Below are 20019 nucleotides of genomic sequence, written 5' to 3' on the forward strand. Positions count from 1 at the left end.
AATGATGACACATTCCCTGACTAATTAAGGGATATTTCTCTTGACAGCACCTGTTTAAGTAAATTTATGGTCTCCAATTTAGTGAGTTCCATAAGGTGCAAACCTACCAGGCCTTCTCCATATCTCCCGGCCAATTATTACAAATCTTAATATGAAAGGGCTTGTTGGAGAGATGCCTAGGTCAAGTTCTCTAGCCTTTGTCATGCAGAAGGTCAGGAGAGATGATGATCCCTTCAGGCTGAAAATCTACAAATTTAGGATCTTGCTGTTGCAGGAGCAGGATTAGAACTCTATCTCAATGTCATGGGTACATACAAGACATGGTGGAGCCTGGCCACAGCAAAGCTGGCTGAGCTCACAGACTGACCCAGGGGAGTTAGCCCTGCTTTGTCCAGCTGCAGTCCATCTGCAAACACCAACTGAGCCAGGGCCTGAGGCAGGGTTCACACAGGCTTGTTTCATGTTTTGAGTTCATCAGAGGGTGAAAACGGAAGTGAAACCGACCATACAGCCCTGTCTGGCTTCTCGCTCCCAGCTGAGCCAGATGGAGAGAGTCAACTCAAGGCAAGAGCAATGAAGGCGAACAAGATGGGCTCAAAGTACATTGGCTTGGTAATAATGATACCCAGCCCTAACAGGGCAGGTACCTGCCATGGCATGCTCCACAAACAGCACCCAGGCTGGCAGCAAGGCAGAGCCTGGGCAGCCCTGACAGTACCCTGGAAGCATCTATTCCCTCTGCAAACTTCCATAATACCGGACCTGACCAAGTACAATGAAAAGAAGCCAGGGCGTTCACTTGCCCAGCCAATGCCCTGAACCCAGCTTGCTTCTCTCTGATTGAAGGTGCTGGAAATATCCCTTGTAATGAAGTGCAGCGTAGCACATGGGGACAATGGTAGCTCTCCCCTCCCACAGCCAGGTGCACCAGCTTTCTGCTGCTGCCTCCCCTGCTAGCTACACAGGCTGAAGGAACTAGAAGGGCTTCCTGGGGTGGGGCCAACAGCCCTTTCCCAGCCTCTCCCTTGGGAGCCAGCAGCTGCACTGTTAGCAGTCACTCAGGATACACCAGCAAGAGGGAGTGAGAAAGCTCCCTCTTCCTCTAACACAGAGTTGGGGCCTTAGTGGGTCTGAGGCAGCTCAGCTACCCACACACCACCAGGAACCCAGACATCGGTGGTATGAGGGGGAACTCAGCCAAGTCCTCTGACTTAGACATTAGGGTGGTGGGTACAGCCAAGGGACCCCCCATCACAGTGGGATGAGGGAAGAGTCCAGTAGCATGGGGGCTCTGGACCCTTAGGTGCATCTTGGTTACCTCCTTGTCACGGAAAAGAAGGGCAGGAGACATGGGCTCTCTTACTACCTTCTGTGGGCAGAGACCTCCCTGATTATCTGCCCAGCTACCCTGGGAATGGGAGCAGCCTTTACAGGCTTGCAGAGAATCCTGTAAAGTAGGGAGACCAGATGCACCAGGAGACACAGAGCCCCTCTCCCAGGATGGACTGCCATCACCAGAGCCTCCATGGACACGTCCAGCTAGTGCCTCCCAGTGTTCAAGTGCAGTTACCCACCATGGCACCTTTCCTGCCTGGCACATGGGCATCACCTGTGTTTCTACCTCTATGGCATACAGCCCTGCTGCAATAGGAGGGTACTACCTGCAGAGCCTGGGGTGACTCAGCTAGTGGCCTTAGTCCTTTCCAGGCAGCTCTTACCCACACCCTCCTGAGAAGCAGGGAGTATGGACTAGTGGCTAAAGCAGGGCCAGGGACTCTGGTGCCCTGGGTTCTGTTCCTGTCCCTGCCACAGATGCACTGTGATGCCCTGCAAGTCTCTTTCCTTGCCTGTGCCTCAGTTCCCAGGGCTGTAAAATGGGGCTGACAGCTCCTGCCTCCCTGGTGATGGGGGTGTTGTGAGGGCAAGCTTCAGGAACAGCTCTGAGTAGCTGCAGCATGGCGCTGAGGGTGGCAGGGATTCAAGGCAGGCCCCCTGCTCCTAGCTACAGGGGCAGTTCTGTGGCATGAGAGCAGGCATGCCCTCCTTGACTCGCATGCCAGCTGCACCCATCCTGGGGGAGGCTGGCTCCTGGCCCAGGGGAAGGTTTTGGAGGCTGCTGGCAGCTGCCCTGCTGGGTGCCAGGAGCCTGGGAGAGAAGTGGCCCCTGGCAGCACTGGCTCAACACCCTGGAGGACGGGTGGGAGGCTCCTTCCCTTGCAGGCTGCAGCTGAATTGGGGTCTCACTGGAACACCCCCGAGAGCAGTCTTTCCTGCCCAAAGGGGCCGTGAGGAGCTGCCCTCTGCCCCTGCCCTCCTGCGGTGCGGCCGGGGGAAGCAGTGCTGCGGGAGCGCGCGGGGCGGGAGTCGCTGGCCCGGGGCGGGCAAGGTGCGAGTTGCGGGGCGGGGGCGGAGAAGCCGCCGGAGCTCGCGGGTCAGCCCTGGAGTTTGCAGGCCCCCGCCCGGGGCCAGGTGCTGCCCCGCGTTAGTGCGCACACGGGGGGAGGGGGGTGTCCGATCATCCCGGAGCGGCTGCATCGTCCACGCCGGGGCCGGCACTGCTGGGGGCGGGGACGGGACACACCCGGCCCACGGGCCGCCACCGCGGCCGAGGCGTTGCCGAGCCGTCCCCGCCCGGCTCCGGCGCAGGAGGTAGGTGGAGCCGGGGCGGGCGCAGCCGGGGCGGGGCAGGGCGGGGCAGGGGCGCGTCGTGCACTGCAGCCGCAGCGGGGCCGGTGATTGACAGGGCGGCGGCGCGGGGTGGAGCCGGGTGGGGCCGCGGCCGCAGCGCCGAGCGAACAGAGCGGGGGCGCCGCCCCGCCCCGCCCCGCCCGCCCGCCCGCAGCGGACCCGGACCCGGACCCAGACCCAGACCCAGACCCGACCCGACCCGAGGGGCCGCGAGCGGAGCCCGCCGGGCAGCGCACACCGCCCGCACGGCCGCCCCGCCCCGCCCCGCCCTGCCCTCCGCGATGCACTCGGAGGAGCCGCCGGAGAAAGTAAGTGCGGCCGAGCCGGGCTGGGCCCCCGCGTGCTGCCGGGCCGGGCCGGGCCGGGCCGGGCGGCGGCGGCGGCGGCTCCACCTTGGGCAGCGGCCGCTCGGGGCGGCGAGGCCGGCGCGGGCTGCGGGAAGGGCCCGGTCCGGCCCGGCCCCGCCCCGCCCGCTGCTCCGCAGCCCTTGTGCCCTGCCCTGCCCTGTCCCGCGCGGCGGCGGCGGCGGCTCCATCTTGCCCGGCCCCCCGCAGGCGGGCGGGAGCGAGGGGGCGGCGGCTGCCGGCGCGGGCGGTCCTGGCCGGGGCGGGCGGGGGCGCTCCTTGCCCGGCCCCGGCCCCGGCCCCAGCCCCGCCGCAGCGCCGCGCCCCTGGCTCCAGGCCCCGCCTCCCGCCTCCCGGCCCCGCCACAGCAGCCGCCGGCGCCGAGGCTCTCGCTGCTTCCTGGGGCGGCGGCGGCGGTGGCATCATCATCCCTGTGGCCCCCGGGCACGCCTGGCTGGCGAGGCTGCCGCGGGGCCGGGTGGGGCGGAGGAGAAGGCCCGCTCGTTGGCAGCGGCCCTGGGGGGCGGGTTGGCATAGGTGTGGTCAAGGGGGATGTGGCACCTGCCCCCGGCCCGCTGGTTTGCAGGCTGGGCCGCTGCCCCCTCCCTGCTGGGGAAGCCTCTTGCCCTTGGTGTGGGAGATGAAACCCACCTGAGGCAAGGGGTGAGGCACAAAGCGTGTGGGGGCAGGTGTATTTGCAACCCTTCTGGCTGGAGGATGCTGGCAGATGACACTCTCGCTGCCCCATCTGTCAGCACAAGAAGGATGCTGTCTTGCTCGCGGTCTGGGCAGGTTCACTGGCCCCTTCGTTCTCATGCTCTGGGCCTGTCCAGAAAACTGAACATGCGGAGCGATCTGTGTATTAATCCTTTCCACATGGCATAGCTCTTGAGCTGGTGTCAGCAGAGGTTCAGACCTCTCCACTAGAAATGTGCTGTAGTGGCTTGTCTGCGAGCCAGGACTCTGCAAGCTTTTGTTTTCAGTGCTGCCACTGACTTGCCACGTGGCCCTGGCACGTCGCTTATCCTCCTTGTATCTTAGCTTTCCCATAAAATGAGGAGAATGGCTTCCCTGATTAGGAGGCTGCTGGGGAACCTTAATGAGCATATGTGTTGCAGGGCACTGATGAAATGTTAGTTTTATGGCTAAGGTCTTGGGGCTCTTCTGTAATCTGACTGGAGAAGAGGCTTTTACACAGGTGACTTAAAGAGCCTGCCCTCCCTGGAAGCATAGGACACCTTTCATTGTGCATCTGTTCTTGACCCTATTGCCTGAGCATATAGCACCATGCTTGGATGTCGGGTGCTGGCCTGTTGTGGTAGACAGCACATATGCTGGCACTGGCATGATTGTTGGTGCCCACCCTGGTTCTTACAGTGACTGCTTTAAATGCAGAACCTGCTGACGCCCCTGTAGACAACCTTGGCTCCTGCTGCAGCTCAGGCTTCACGACTTCCTGGGTTTTCATGGCTTGGAGTTGAGAACCCATTTCTTTGGCCCATTATGCCAAGTGCATTAGACTACTTGCAGTGGTTCCTAAGTAGTATCTCATTAAGGGGTTCCCAAAGCCCCATTTCAGCAAGGTAGCAAGAGGCATTTACAGGGCAATCCTAACCTGAGCTTTCCAAGGTAAGTTTCATGACTCCCATTTTATGAATGAGAAAACTGAGAAAGGTTCAAGTGGTCTGAGGCATCATATCGCATTGAGACTTGAAACAACATGGGCTGTTCCCATCTTTGCCACTGACTCCCTGTGTGGTCTTGGGCACGTCGCTCTCTCTTTTAGCTCCAGGTCCATGATGATGATAAAACTGCAGGATTGTTGAGGATAATCTGTAAATATTTGTGAGGCACCTTGATACTGGAAGGATAAGGGCTGTGTACATAAGTAGAGGCATGGAGCAATTGTGCAAGATGACAGAGGGAGCCAGGGACAGGGATGAAAACAGAACCCAGGAATCCTGAGTCTGAAGTCATCTAGTCTTTTTGACTGGTGGCAATAGTGCAAGTAGGAACCAGAGGAAATATTTGGTCTGATCTGTCCTGTATCAGTGGCAAGCTTAAAACTAAAATCCATGTTGGTCTTCTGTTACTAAGCTTCACCACCATGTGACCTGTGTGATGGTATCTGATTTGATCAGCTAGTCCATTTGCACCTGTCTCCTGCCTTTTACCATTCCCATGCATCTCCAAAGGCTTTTCAGTTTAGGACTGTGGCCTGTGAAGGAGGGACTCTTACCTTGTTAGGTTTAGAATAGGTGTTACCCAGTCTAAGGTTCAGTAACACACAAGGAGCTGACCAAATCCCTTGGGTTGACTGGAACAGGTACATTTTTATCCACAGTTAGTACATGGTGCATCATTTAATGTATTATTTTGCTTTTTGTTTAATTAAAAGGCGATTTGCCAGAGGGAATAACAAACAGATACTGACCTTGTGTCATCTTTCTCAAGGGTCCTTGATGGAGAAAGTCAGTCAGGGGTCCTGCTGATTTTATGCTTCCCTTTAGAAATGTAAAATGTGGTTTTACTGGTGAACTTGTGAGGTCTTGGGAGATGGAGATCATTCTAATTAAGCACATGGCAGATATGTTTCATATCGACTTTTTTCCCCACAAAGTTAATTAGGCACAGAATCTAGTAACAACCCCTAAAGTGGTAAAACATCTACCAGTCCCGTTCTTCACCTTTCACAAACTTCTGATGTCATGATTTTTTTTGTTCACCATCCACGGATGAATCTACTCTGGGAAGGAGTATTTGGTGAAATGGCGACAAGAAGGCAGGTGGCTGATATATACAAGTGCTCTCACTGCTTCTAATGACAGTGGAGCTATACCAGGATGAACTTCAGTAGTGTCACTTCAAGACTTCCTGGACATTTCCCAGTGTCATGGTGTACCTTGATGTCCTGTTCTTTAACTCTGCCTTTCTTCCCATACTTGCTTCTGCCTGTCTGGCCAGGTGTCTTAATCATTCCCCTCTTTCTTTTGTACTTCCATATGTTTGATTTTGGTTGCTTCTGTCACTATGACTATCCAGCATTCTTCCAGATGACCCTGGGTCCCCCATCTTTCTCCCAGATATCTGGTTCCCTTGGCTGTCTTGCACACCCAGATTCCTTCTCTCCAGGGATGCATTACTTGAACTTAGCTTTCAGCTGAATTGACCCTGTCTTGATCCTGTTACTTACAATCATCAAGTGTCTTGTTTAACCAAATCTCTTGCATAAGAATTCATATGTAATTCTCTGAATATCAATGGCTAAGAGATCGGAACTGATGCTTTTAAGTTGGCATCTGTAGCACTTTCCAGTGCTTTAAGTAGCCACGACACTCTCTAGGCTCTTCTTAAAATAAGTTCCTCAATTATTTTTATTCAGGAATAGCTTAAAATTGGGATCTGTTTTAACAATGTTGGTACTCAGGAGAGGGCTTCACCCCTGGAGTTCATCTGAATCTGTCCAGACTGCAGGGCACACCCAGTAGAGACTGGCTAATGCATGAAACATTGGGCTGGGACTCTGGGGACATGGGTTCTATTTCCAGTTCTCCCAGCAACCTGCTGGGTGATTTTTTTTTTCTTTTTTTTTAAATAAAGAATTTCCCCTCTCTGTATTTATTTCCTTTCTTAAGTCTGTGTGTTTACATAAAATGTCCTCTGGGGCATAGATTGTTTCTCCCATTGTCAGTGCATGCACTGCCAACCACAAGACAGTCCTGATTTGGATTCTCCTGTAATTCAGATAATATCGCTTCATTTAACAGTTTTCTGATCCTTCATCCAGTGCCAGGAATGGAGGGATTAATGCATCATTTAATTGGAGTCGGGCAGATTACAGGTACCCTTGTGTTTCACAGGTGATTTGCAAATATTTTTCTTTTAAAAGAAATATATTTAATGCTCTTTATTCATCTCTTTTAATAAAAATACATCTAGATTCTGCTGGGTTGTTTTCCTTGCTAGAGGACATATGGAGGATCACCCCCATTATAATGCCTCTTGTAAGTTGTTGATACCTTAATGGGGAAACTGAGTGTCTTGGAGTTTTAACAGGATCTGCCAAGTGTGTGTTAGTTATTAGAGTTAAAGGGTGGTGGGAAAAGCTGGACTGTTCCAATGTAACCCTTGCAATCTGCCCTACTCCATCACAGAGGCTGCTGGGTGCTACATGCCACACTTTAGTTAGGTCCATGCTGCCAGGGCCTGCATTGTGAATCTTTCACCAGCTGAAAGCCAGAAAACGTGGAAGACTTCTGTGCCCAAGAAGCCATTTTTGGCAAGTGCAAAGATATCCAGCAGCCCACATTAGCTGGAGGGGATCTTTTTTGAATTAGCACTTTCAAGACTCAGCTTCTAGTTTAAAGGCTTTTAAGATCAGAATTGCTGGAAGTAAATTCTTATCAGCCTTGGACCAGTGGGAGTAGGACATTTGGCTGGAGAAATGACTACTTATGTCTTCTCCCTGGACTTGGGCTGGAGGTGATGCCCTAATGCTTCAGCATGCTAAGTCTTCTGATGTTTGCCTTCTGGGACCCACCCAGCCTCCCTGGGCCTTGGCAGCTGGGTTCCTGAATGGGCATTTTGATCCCTTTGGAATCATGGCTGACAAGCTGCACTGGTTGCATACCAAGCACTGCAAAACGTAGCTATGTCATCCTCAGCATTTCCCATATATAGCATACAGGAATTGTTTTGTACCCAACTGTGGTGCACCCTCTTCTGGGGCCAGCCTGCTACCTCAAGGCCATGGGGATGTACACGTTGCAACCATGTAAATATTAGAGCAGCCTGATAACATGTGGAGCTAAGAAGGGGAAAAGTCTTTTTGCGGCTGCTAATTTGGAGTGTGCTGGGATCCCATTCAGCATGTCCTGAATAGATAGAACTTCCCTCGCGTGCTTGGTGTCCAAGCCTTGAGAAAATCAAGCAACTTGTGGCTGTAGGGAGTCTGTGCATGCGAGACTTCATGCATGGATCTCTTGGAGCTTGGCTGCTGGGGCATCATGTACTGACATAGCTGCATCAGTCTGAAACCCCAGTGAAAACACAGGACCTTGATGGAGAAAGGGGGTAACTTGCATGAGTTTGCAGCCCTGTACTGCAGCTTATGCTGGAATCAGTGGCCTCACATGGCCCTTCCCAGCCTGGGAGTGTTCAAGCTGCATAAACAGCTGCTTGTCTCTAGCCTGGTGATGTGCTGGCTGGCATGCTCTACTTGCCTGTGCCTGGCAATCCAGCGGCTAGTAGCATTTGAGGGCAATCGTCTAAGATCCAGGGACGTTCAGACCTTGTTGCTCTTTCCCTCCTGTCTACCTGTCAGGCTCCCCATGGGAGCCTCCATTAGTGATGCTTCTGTTCACCTGTTGAAGTGGCCCCAGCTGGGCTCCTTACTCCTCTGCTGCCCACCCTCCCTTCCTCAGCATGTTCTCATTAGAGTGGCCCTGGCATGAGTTCATGACCCTGGGATCCCTTGCTGGCATGCAGGGTGGTACAGTACATGCCGTCCTGGGAAATCCGATCTCTGCTTTAAGCCTGCTGCCCCACTTGCTCTGGGTTTCTCGCTTGCTCACTCTTTTAAGGAAGTTAAATGGAATTAGCCTCAGCCCCTCAACAAAAGATCGCATTGTTGGGACATACCAGGGCCAGTGGGAAAGCAGCACCTTTGCTTTGCTGTCCGTCACCTAATGGGGAAAGGGTGGCTTTGTGGCTGGGCTTTCTCTTCGCTATGATTCTCTTTCCCCTCTATTTGCTGCCCCTGCTCCTTCACTAGGAACTCCCCTACCCCTTTCATCTATTGCTAGCTAGTAAATGTTCCTGTTTTTCTTACTGAATACAGCTGGGCTTCCTGACCCCTTTGCACGGCTGTCGGGTTGTACAGTCACTGGCCAGGTGTTTGCTGCAGCCCGAGCAGAAGGCATATGTGTTATTTTTAATTTTACACCAAAATAATGGGGAATGGGATAGCAAATAAATGCATGACCCTGGGCAGGTCCTGTAAGCCTTCCTGATCTGCCATTGCCCATTTTGTGCTTGCATTGTTGCACTGCTTTCTCTGCCCGGTCTGCTCATTGATGTATTATGATTTGAATTGATAAACTGGAGTTAAGTGAATTTGGGGATATGTGTGATCCAGACCCACCCTGTGCCAGCAGCTGCAAAACTCCTTAGGCCAGTGGTTGTCAACCGGGAGTACGCATACCTCTAGGGGTACTTAAAAAGGTCCCAGGGTGTATGCAAACCTAATGTGGCCAATATATGCTGCGTGCGTGTGCAGGGTGGGACACTGGACTGAGCTGTGCAGGGGGCATCTCCCACTGCTGCGTGCACCCTGGGAGGGCATGGGAAGTACATGCCTCCCAGATCTATGCGCAGGGCAGGGCGGGCTGCCACTCTGGCTGGGGCTGGCAGCAGGCTGTTCCTGGCAAGGGGATGGGCAGAGTTGCGCTCGGGGTGGGCGGCAGTGGCACTGGGAGCAGGCCTATGGGAGGGGCTGCAGCCACCCCAGAATTTGCTGTAGCACCCCTGTAGCCCCCTCCCAGCACTGCTGCCGCTTGCCCCGAGTGCTGCCCAGCCCAGCCTGCCCTGCCCCGTGTGCAGACTCAGGGGCACATGCCTCCCCCTCCTTCCCCCCCCCCCCCCCCCGGATGTCCTCTTAGGGTACGCACAGTGACAGGAGCCGTCCCTCTCTTCCCTGCACCCCCTGGACCAGCCAATTGAAGCCTTGATCGAGGCCCCTGGTAAGGGATGGAGTGGGGCTAGGGCAGATGCTGTGGTGAGGGATGGAGTGGGGCTGGGGCAGGCGCTGCCCAGCTGGGGCACAGCACAGGATGAAGCCATGAGCAGCTCATCTGGGGGATGTGGGGGAGGTGGCTTCTGCTGCTGAGTGTGCCCCAGGAAGGCATGGAGGGGGCATGTGTTCCCGGATCTGCATGGGGCAGGGTGGGCTGTGGCTGTGGGCTGGGGCTGGGGCGGCGCTAGGTTCTTCCAGGCGGGGGGCTGGGCCGGGCTGCACTTGGGGCGGGCGGCAGTGATGGAAGGGAGTTATGGGGGGGGCGGGGCTGCAGATACCCCAGAATTTGCTGTAGCCCCCCTAACCCCTTCGCCTAGTGCTGCCGCTGCCCTACCCAAGTGCAGCCTGACCCAGTCCCTGCCAGGAAGAGCCTGGTGCTGGCCCCAGCCTGCAGCGGCAGCCTGCCCTGCCCCGCCGCATGGACAGATCTGGGGGTGCACACACCCCGTGCCCTCCCAGGGTGTGCGTAGCTGCAGGTGCTGACCCCAGCATGGCTCAGACCTGTGCCCTGTCCTGGCTGTGTAGCTCCAGCCCCAGCCCCACTGCTGGTGCAGCCTGCCCTGCCCCGCTCTGCCCCGCACGCAGATCTGGGGGCACATGCGCTCCATGGTCTCCCAGGGTGCATGCACCAGCGAGAGCCTCCCCCCTCTCCCCATGCTCCCCTGACCAGCTGCGGCTCTGCGCTGCCCCGCCTTGCCTGGGCAGCCCCAGCCCCACTCCTGCTCCCTCCCAAACCATGAGGGCCTTGATCTGCCTCCCCTGCCCCTTAAAACAAGAAAAAAATATAAAGGGGTACATGAGTTGCAACTTTGAGTGAGAAAGGGTACACTTATTAAAAAAGGTTGAAAACCCCTGCTTTAGGCCACATACATTTTAGCCTGAAAAGATCCTCAGGCACCTTAACTTAGTCTTCTGCACATGTCCAGAAGTGCCCCAGTCTGGGCCCTTGGGTGTTGTGTTGCCACGTGGGCCCCTTTTGTGATCTAGATAAGAGCCAAGGACGTGTCAGACTCCACTTAAGAGGCCTGATCCATTAGGAGTGCCAAGAGCCCGTGTGATTCACACCAACAACATTGAGTTCAGCAAGGCCACTGTCCTTGGAAAAGCATGACAGGAGCAGGAAGAGGAGCTGATACTGGTGCCCATGTTTCACATAACAGCCCAGTGGCCGGACCGCTTGCCTAGGAAATAGGAAACCTGGATTTTGTGCCCCCTCATCCTGAGCAGATTCAAACCCACCACTGCAAGGGAGTGCTCCAGCTGCTTGCCTGTAGTATAGTCAGGAGGGCAGAGCACCCTCTAGTCCATGTGGTGAAGCTGTGTCACTGGGTACCCACAAATGCAGGAGTCCTTGGGCCTGAAGGAAAGCCAGGAAGAGGGCACCTGACTGGTTCAGAGATGGGGGTGTTCCTCTGGGAGGCCTGTCCTGGAGTCTGCTGTCTGCCAGCACAGCTTATGCATTTTGTATTTGATAGTCACTGGTTTAAAAACAGAAATAACCCTAGCATCAGGAAGAGAAGCCTTCCAGCTTGGTCAGGCTTGTAATAGCCCCCTGATTCTTGCACCATTGTCTTCCAGTCTGGCTTCAAAACCATGGGTACAGGGTACCTCACAGACCAGTCCAGAGGCATATGGTTAGGGCAGTCTTCTGAGGAAATGAGAGTGGGAATCCCCTTAGGCTGAGACAGGCTTAAAGTCTGGGTCTCCCACTTATGGCCACCCTATAAAAAAGGGTGAGTGCCAACTGTTGGCACCTCATGTATGTACAGCACTCACTTGGGGACTCTGTGCACAGTGGGAGCAAGGCTGAAGCCAGAGAAGTGTGACTGCTTGAAGGCAAGTTGGATTTGAGGCCTGAAGGAACTGGTGAATCCTGCTGAAAAATGGACAGTGTCCATTATATGTGATGAGTGTCTGTTGTAGTTCCAGAGATCAGAATAGGCTTGGGAACTGCTATTATAGAAACCCCCTTCACTTCATGCTTAGCAGGGTTGTGGTTTATTTTCCTTTTGGAGGAGGTGTGGGGAGCCAGGAACCCTGGACTAAAACGGTTCTGACTTTCCCAAACTGAAATAGAAACCATGATTTGCTCTGTGCCTCTGTTTTTCCCTCCCCGTGCCTTGTCTGCATGTCACCATGTGATTGCTAACCCTTCTGGAGCCTAGTTAGCAAGGACCTCGTTGTTCAGACCACTTGTGTGTGGTTGCTGTGAACAAGCTGAATACAAATTCAGAGGTCTCTGGATAGCCTCTGCCCCATGTTCAAGGCTTGGGTGTTTTTTTCCCCAACTGAGTGGTCCCTGTTTCCTCTCAAGCTACTTAGGAGAATGCTCAGAAAAAGCCTAGCATCAACCATAAGCTGGCTTATAATGTGGGTTTTTACCTCTTCCTGTCATCTGTTGAAACTCATGGGACTTGGTCACTGTCCAGCAATGGGGCTATGTCACTGGTCATGTACTCTGTGTACTGAGGGATGAGGGGCAAAGGCCACCTGGCTCCAGGATGAGGGAGGAAGCAGTGAATTGGTTTGTATAAAGTCACTTTCACTCTCTCTTTTTCCATCTTCCCTCCCCACTTCAAAGCAGAGTGAGCCCAGTGTGAACCTGAGGCACAGAGTAAAATGCCCCAAGGGAGCTTGTTCAATAGCAAGCTGTGCCCTGGCTCACCCCCAGATTGTGAAATATGTCCTAATATCAGTGCCCCAAGGTACATGAGGAAACAGGTGAATGAAGGGAGGAGACCTCTCCAAGGTTGCATAAGGCATCCCTGGCAGAACCAGGCTGCTTAACTCCTGCCATGCTAGGCTGCTGACTCCAGATGAGTGACTCTGTTGTCTGGAGTTCAGCTAATCTGGGAAATACTTCCATTCCATGTGAGAGCAGGTCTTATGGCCTCATGAGAAGCAGGGAAGAAGCATTGTTTTTTAAATAAGTCAGTTTGGTTCCCATTCAAATCAAGAACTGCCATGGCCTGGTGGATAAAGGACTGGGGTTTATTTATTCCACTCTGTCACTGGTGGCCTATGTAGCCTTGGTCAAGTCACTTTCCCTTTCTGTGCTTCCTCCCCTGCTTGTCCCCTTCAAACCGTGAGCTATTTGGAGTGGCAACTGCTGTGTGCATGGTACTCCTGGCTCCGATTTGGCAGTTCCTGGGCATTGCTGTAGTATTCAGTCAGTGATCGATGTTCCAACTCCTTGACACCTTTTTGAGATGAATCCAGCCTCTGGGGTGCATCCTCTGACCCAGGAATTGTGCACCTGGGTGTGTTGGGAATGGCTGCCCCCACATCCTCCCTAGTTGCTTGCTGCCTCTGGCAAAGCTGTTTTCTAAGCATGTATGCTCTCTGACATTGAGAACTTGCAGCTCCGCCTGTTGCTTGCAGATGTCCTTGGCATCCCTGCTTGGACCTGCCCCCTCTCTGCATTGCTCTGTTCTTGGCTCATGTCACTGTTGCTGCCCTTTGCAACAGAAATGCTTTATGTGGCAGGAGGTTTGGTAGGGGATAAGGAGGCACTTTCTGCGTGACCAGTAGGTGGTGCTAGAGCTCCAAGTGCCACCCTGGGGTGGTGTCAGGCCTGGGGCTGTGGCAGTGGGGCTCTAGCTCAGGGATGGTCAATTATTTTGGGCAGAGGGCCGCTTACTGAGTTTTGCCAAGCCATCGAGGGCCGCATGACAGGTAACCAGGGGCAGATGATAAGTATTAATTTTCTAAAAATTTTAGGGGCCCCGTAGGCTGGATAGAATGGCCTGGTGGGATGCATTTTGCCCACTCCTGCTCTAGCTGGATGTGGGTAGTACCATTGTGTGATAATAAGGACCTGAACCTCTCAACAGAACTGGGCCCAAAACAAAACCCTTGTGTTTGGAGGGGGTGTTGACTTGAGATCCCAGCTGAGAAGTTTGGGTCTTTTCCAGAGTAGAGCTGAGTTCAGCTGGGGCCTGGGGATCTTCAAGACTGTGTGGCCCAGGCAATTGGCAACAGGTAACAGAGCCCCTCATGTTGATGTCACCCCAGTTTTGTTTCTAGCTGAGCTCTGGTAGCTGCTATTGATGGGCATTGGTGGAAGGAATTGGCAGAGTTGGTCCACTTTGCAGTGGAAGAATGCCTGCCTCAGCAGAGGAGCTCTACTGGTTTCTCACCTACAGGGCACCAGTCCTACCATCTGGGCTGTACCTGCTTTGGGCTTGGCCTCCCAGGCTGTTCGTTGGGAACCCCTCCTCTATCGGGCTGCATTTGCTCTCAAAGAGGCTGTTCTCAGCCTTCATGCTTCAGGGCATATGCTGTTCCCAAGCTGGCTCAGGAAGGGGTTTTACATGTAGGCAGGGTGGGGGCTGCTGCTTCTTTATGGTATATCTGGTGCAGCCTTTTGTTGGGGACAGGGTGCTGTATTAGGTGGGGCAACTGCTTCTGTCCTGTTGCTCCAAGATCAAGGAGTAGGTTCTCAAGGAATTCATTGTGAGGCACTTATAGGAGAACAAGGTGATCTGAAACAGCATGAATTTCTAGGATAGTGACAGGATCTGTGGATGAGGGAAGAGCAGTGGATGTTGTATACCTTGATTTTTAACAAGGCTTTTGATACTACTTATGACATTCTCATTAGCAAGCTAAGGAAATATAGACCACATGAAAGTACTGTAAGGTGGATACAAAACTGGCTGGATTATTGTACTTGGTGAGTAGCCCTCAGTGGCTCAGTGTCTGCTTGGGAGGAGGCATCAAGTGGGGTTCCTCAGAGGCTGAACAATTCTAGACCGAGGGCAGACATCTTCACTAATGATTTGGAAGTTGGGATCGAGTACGTGCTTAGCGAATTTGTGGACGATGCCAAGTTAGGTAAATAGCGGACAGTCAGGAGTATGTGGCTGGGACCCAGAATGACCTGGATGGACTAGAAAAATGGTCCACAGTCAATCAGATGAGATTCAGCAAGGACAAGTACAAAGTCCTGCACTTGGGACAGAATAACCACATGCACAAATACAGATTGGGGGATGACTGGGTAGGCTGCAGTACAGAGAAGGACCTGGGTTTTACAGTGGACCATACGCTGAATATGAGCCAATAGTGTGCTCTTGTTGCAGAGAAAACCAAGAGCATACTGGGTTGTATTAGCAAAGGTGTTGCTTGCAAATCAAGGGAAGTGATTAGGATTATTCTGTTGTGTTCAGCACTGGTGAAGCATCATGTGCAGTACTGTGTCCAGTTTTGGACCCCACATTTCAAGAAGGACGTGGGTTGTTTGGAAAGAGTCCAGCACAGGCCAACAAAAATGATTAGGGGCCTGAGAAACTAGACTTATAAGGAAAGGTTGAAAGAACTAGATTTAGCCTAGAGAAGAGACTGAGGGGAGATTTAATAACAGTCTTCAAATACCTGAAGGACAATTATGTAGAGTATGGAGATTGGCTTTTCTCAGTGACCATGGGGGATAGGACTAGGAGCAATGACCTCAAGCTGCAGCAGGGTAAACTGAGGTTGGAGATTAGGAGGAACTTTCTTATTGAGAGTTGTCAGGCATTGACAGGCTACCTAGAGAAGTTTTGGAATCTCTATCTGGAAACTTTCAAAAGCAGGTTAGATAGACACTTGGGAGGGATGGTTTAGTCTGGGATGATCCTGCCTTGAGCAGGTGGCTGGACTAGATGACCTTATGAGCTTCCATCCAGTCTTATTTTCCTATGACTTGAGGCCTGTGTACATGCTGGGGCTGCTGCCACCATAGCTGTGCTGGGACAGCTGTGCCAGTGAGGCCCCCTGGTGGAAACATGCTGTGTGGCAGCAGGAGGGCTTTTTTTGGTAGAGGTGCCCTCGTGTCTGCCTAGCAGTGTCTCCAGGCAGGAGCCGGCCAGGATCTCTTCAGACCCTGAGCTGACCCAGCTGCACCTGCAGAACCATGGCGCATAGACCTGCCCTTGGTATCTTCCTCTCCAACTGAGAAAGGTGGTGGCTTTCTCTCCCCCCAGCAATCTGCATTGCCATTGCTGCTGCTTCTCCCTCAGTCTCTGGCCCTGTGTAGCAGGTGGGAGGCGGAGGTAGGCTTCATTGCAGCCTTCTTCACTAGTTTTTCAGGGTGAGGCTCTTGGGCCTGTATCAGGCAGTCTCTGTGCGACCTGCTGCTTATCCTGCCTGTCCTGGGCCTGCGCCCTGCTGTGCTACTTTCCCCACCCCCTCCACAGCTGTCAGCCCTGGGCCTTGGCAGCTCCTGCCCCCTCCCTACCCCAGCTGTCTCTTTTTGGGCCAGATCAGTCTCTGAGCTCAAAGAAAAAAAATCAAATTCTCTGCAGCTTGGGAGCCAAGTTAAACAGTCCCCAGGAGGCACCTGCCAGGGGCCCCACTTCCTCCTGTCCTTCTGGCCAGGGATTAGGGGGCTGGGCTGTAGCTGGGACCCAGCCAGCTCCACAGGGGTGTGTTAGCCTGCTAACCACACCCAGCTGTGTGTGGCTGGTGCCCGCCCGGGGCTGGGACACCAGTGTTGCAAAATAGGCTCCAGGTTCATGAGGTGGAGCAGCTGACAGGTCAGAGGATTAGGCTGAGCAAACACAAAATCCAGCCCCCCCTTTCCCACCCTGCTCCTCCACTCCCCCCAGCACTGCAACCAGCTCACTGCAAACACCCTGGAGGGTTGTGCCTCCCAGTGACAGCAGAGCTGGCTTGGGGCATTGCTCCTAGCTGTGGTCTACCCCCATCCACACCCCCACCCCCACCCCTGAGCTCTGGGAATGGGTGAGCAGTCTGCGGCCTGATTTTTATTTCTTCTCCTTCTGGCCTTTGGCAGGAATCATGCCTTGCTGCAGGCCTTCTGGAGCTGTGGTTCTTGGCCCTGGCATTAAGATATTTGGAACCTTTGCCAAGTGTATTTGGGCCAGTGCCCCCTGCATGCTTAAGAATCCTGTTTTAGCCTGTGGCTCCATTGTCCAGTGTAGACTCAAGGTCTCTTCAGTTCTAACTCAATCCACATCAGATCTGTTCTGTCCACAGGTAACAAGTCCCTTCTGCCCGCCTCTTCTGGGACTGGGGAGTCCTGCGAATTTGGTCCGAACACAGCAGAGGATTGTGGTGAGGGTCTGAGGGCATACCCATAATGGTGCTCTCTACTGGTACACGCAGAACAGTCCTATCCACAGGGCAAGCAGCACTTGAGCCATCCAGCTTCCTTAAATGACTTACCCAGAGTCACGTGCACTGGCTAACCTCTTAACCAGCTCTGGCTATAACAGCAAGGATGCCCAGGCAATTTGGGGTTCATTCAGGAGCCTGGGATGGACCTGACTTAAACCAAGCTTCCTGGTTTTCCCTGCTATTTTAAATCTAGTTTGCTAACACTGCTCAGCCATGCCTCTCTTGTAAAGACAAATCCTGTCACCTGGCACACTGGACCCCTGCTTTGAACCGGTGCCATAGGAGCCTTTTCTAATACAAGCAGTAAAAGCTGTACAACTTGTAGTCTAGGTGCTTACACTGAGCTAGCATGGGGCTGGTTCAGCCTGGGCATGGAAGGCATGAGTTTAACATGGGCTAAATCTTGGAAAAGGCTAGGAAAGGTTTTGTATATTGCTAATCTGTTTGCAGCATCCTCCCGAGTCTGGTGGTCATACCAGCAGAGCTGACTGGCTCTCTCACTATCCTTTTGTAATCTCAGGTGCCCATCACCTAGATGCAGTGTGGTTTTCCTGCAGCTTCTTCCAGGAGCATATTCCCTGGCTTTGCTTCTGTATCCAGCCGGGCCCTGCCCTGTTTCCCTTCAGCTTCTTCTTCTCCTCTTATCTCTGCCCTAGATCACCTCTAATTTCCATATGAATCTGGGACACTGTGCTGGTATCTTGTCTCTTAATGCCATCCCAGCTCAGCTGATAATGCCTTTTAATTGTTGCTCCTCACTGTTACACTTGTCAGCAATCACCTTCCCTGGGTGCCCAGGCTCTGGCTCCAAGAACTCACTTCCAGACTGCACAATCCAGGGCGGATGTTCTGTAATGTCCTGGGAGCTGAGCGGCTGAGGACTCCCCTGTCTGAGCCTGCTTCCCTACCTCAGGTTGGAAGCCATTGCTCTTAGGACTTTTTTCCCTTTCCTCTGAGCTACCTGTCTTTGCCCTCCTGGCACAGCTGTGGCTGCTGCTGGAAGCCTGGGCCTGAACAGCAGCAAAGGGGCGTGCTGGGCTTGTGGTAGAACCTTCCAATGATCCTCTTACCATTGCATGGTCCCTGCTCTGTTGGCTGTTCCCTGCCCTCTTCCTGTGGCTTTCCCACTCCATGTTCTGCTCTCCCCTGTTATACCCACTTGCTCTCTACCTACAAGCATCTGTCACAAGCCATGCTCTTTGGTGATGTGATGTAATTGACTCAGCTCAGTCCAGACCTCCTTTGTAATATCCGAAGCCCAAAGGGGTACCTGGCCTCCTTGTTTCCTGGCCTTCTTGGTATTTCTCACTTCATGATACTGACATGGTCCATTTCCTCAACATCAGCATGAACTGGGCAAGGATATTCCAAGGAGTGTCTGGGTATCCTTCCTGGGATGGGAGTGACTCCCTGTCCATATCCTGGAGGTTTTATCCTTATCTTTTTTTTTTTTATATATATCTCTAGAGTCCCTTCATCTTGCTTTCCTGTCTCCTCCTCCTCCTCTCTGCATGTGGGGTTTCCGTCTTCTTCCGGGCTCGGAAGTGGCTTCTGACCCAGATCTTTGAATATGGCTCAGTCGAGGTTTCACTTCCTCTGAGGGCTGAGGAAGTCCTTGCGAAGGCACCCTGTGTTGTGCGTGTGAGGAGGTGGAAGGTGTGGCAGTGTGGAAGTGAGAGAACCTTGTGCTCTTTGCAGGCATCTGCCATGGTGGGTGTGGAGATGGGTGGTCTTTCCTTCTGCTCATCAGCTCTTTTATTGCCCAAGACCCCATAACGGAACTTTCCTGATACCTTTAGGATGCAACTGGCTAGCACTGTACATCTACAGCCAAACCTTGTTTGAGGTTATTACAGCAAATCTATCCTGTTGTGACCAGTTCTTGCATTCCTGAAGGGGGGCTTCAGATTTCCCTGAACACCCCTTATCTTTCCTTATCCTGATGCACAGCAGCAGCATGGCATTTAGTTTGATTCTGTCCTGGGAGGAAGATGGGCTAAGTTGTCCCTATTAGAATCTGACTTCAAATGCTGATACATTTGTTGGGTACTTTGATCTTGGGCTTCTTGGACACCTTGCAACTGGTACAGAGAACTAGCAGCTCCACTGAGGGTGTCCAATCACACTGAAAATATGTAGAGTTGTAGCTAAACACCCCTAGTCCCTGTACTGGCAGGAGATGACCTTCCAAGGTCATTTAATGCAAGAGACATAAGAGGACCTGTGATTTGAGCACCTCAGGGTGATAAGCTCTGTAACTACACAGTGCTTTTACACTATCCCTTTTTTTTTTTTTAAATAATACATTTCATGCATGTTTTGGTTTAAATTTAGCAAAGCTCCAGGAATGGAGAGCATGGGGTGGCATATTCCTGTTATAAAACTTCAGGGTCTTCTATTCTCCCATCCAAAATCTTATTGTCTCTGTCTGAAGCTGCCAGAAACAGGAAGCTCATGATTTGTTTGACCAATGGTTTGATGTTTCTCTGGCCGTCCATATTTCCAGGAGTGAGAGGAGAAGTCTCTGTGGATTTCTGACTGGGAGGGCAGGTAGTTTTTCACGCAATCCACCTCAGCAAAGCCACAGAGAGCGGTGAATATTCTTGTGTGGAGTTCTTTGTTGGCCCCTTCACCTCTACCCTACACCCCTACTTGCCTTCCCAGCAGTGTTAGGTGGAAAGGCACAACAGCAGGCCTACAACTTCTGGCCACAGTCTGCTTGCTGGAAGTAGATTTGGTGTATGGAGCCAGTGCAAGTGACAGCTCATTGAAGTGTTTTCTGACAGGTCTTGAGATCAGATGGTTGTATTTTACTTGTTGCTGCATGGGGCCGGGAGGGAATTTCATTCCCCGCAAGTATCAGGGTTTTTTTTTGTTTTGTTTTGGTTTTTTTTGTTCTGTTTTAAGCTGTCCTCGGAGGCATCGGGTGTTGGCTGCAGTCAAGGCTGTGGATTTTGATGGATGTGTCATTGCGCTTGCTGGGACTTAAAAGTCAGAGGTTCCTGGTTAGAGTATCCTGCCCCTCTGCTTAGGGTCAGACCAACTGCCATATTTTTAGGGTCAGGAAGGAAT

General features: G+C 52.9%; 1 protein-coding gene across 3 annotated transcripts in view; it reads left to right on the forward strand.

Moving 5' to 3' along the window:
* Positions 1 to 2426: 2426 nt before the first annotated feature.
* The window catches only part of KLF8 (KLF transcription factor 8), a 94930-nt gene continuing 77337 nt past the window's right edge, over positions 2427 to 20019 (forward strand). The window contains exon 1 of one of the 3 annotated variants that reach the window (XM_059732619.1): positions 2427 to 2649. Coding sequence is in view for 2 of the 3 variants with exons in the window: in XM_059732616.1 (XP_059588599.1) it covers positions 2970 to 2996 (27 nt within the window). In the remaining variant the exon portion in view is untranslated. Of the gene's footprint in view, positions 2650 to 2762; positions 2997 to 20019 lie in introns of those variants that run through there. The other 2 variants (XM_059732616.1, XM_059732617.1) reach the window with 2 other exon arrangements.

The sequence above is a fragment of the Alligator mississippiensis genome, chromosome 8 (assembly GCF_030867095.1).
Source record: "Alligator mississippiensis isolate rAllMis1 chromosome 8, rAllMis1, whole genome shotgun sequence".
Classification (NCBI taxonomy): Eukaryota; Metazoa; Chordata; order Crocodylia; family Alligatoridae; genus Alligator; species Alligator mississippiensis.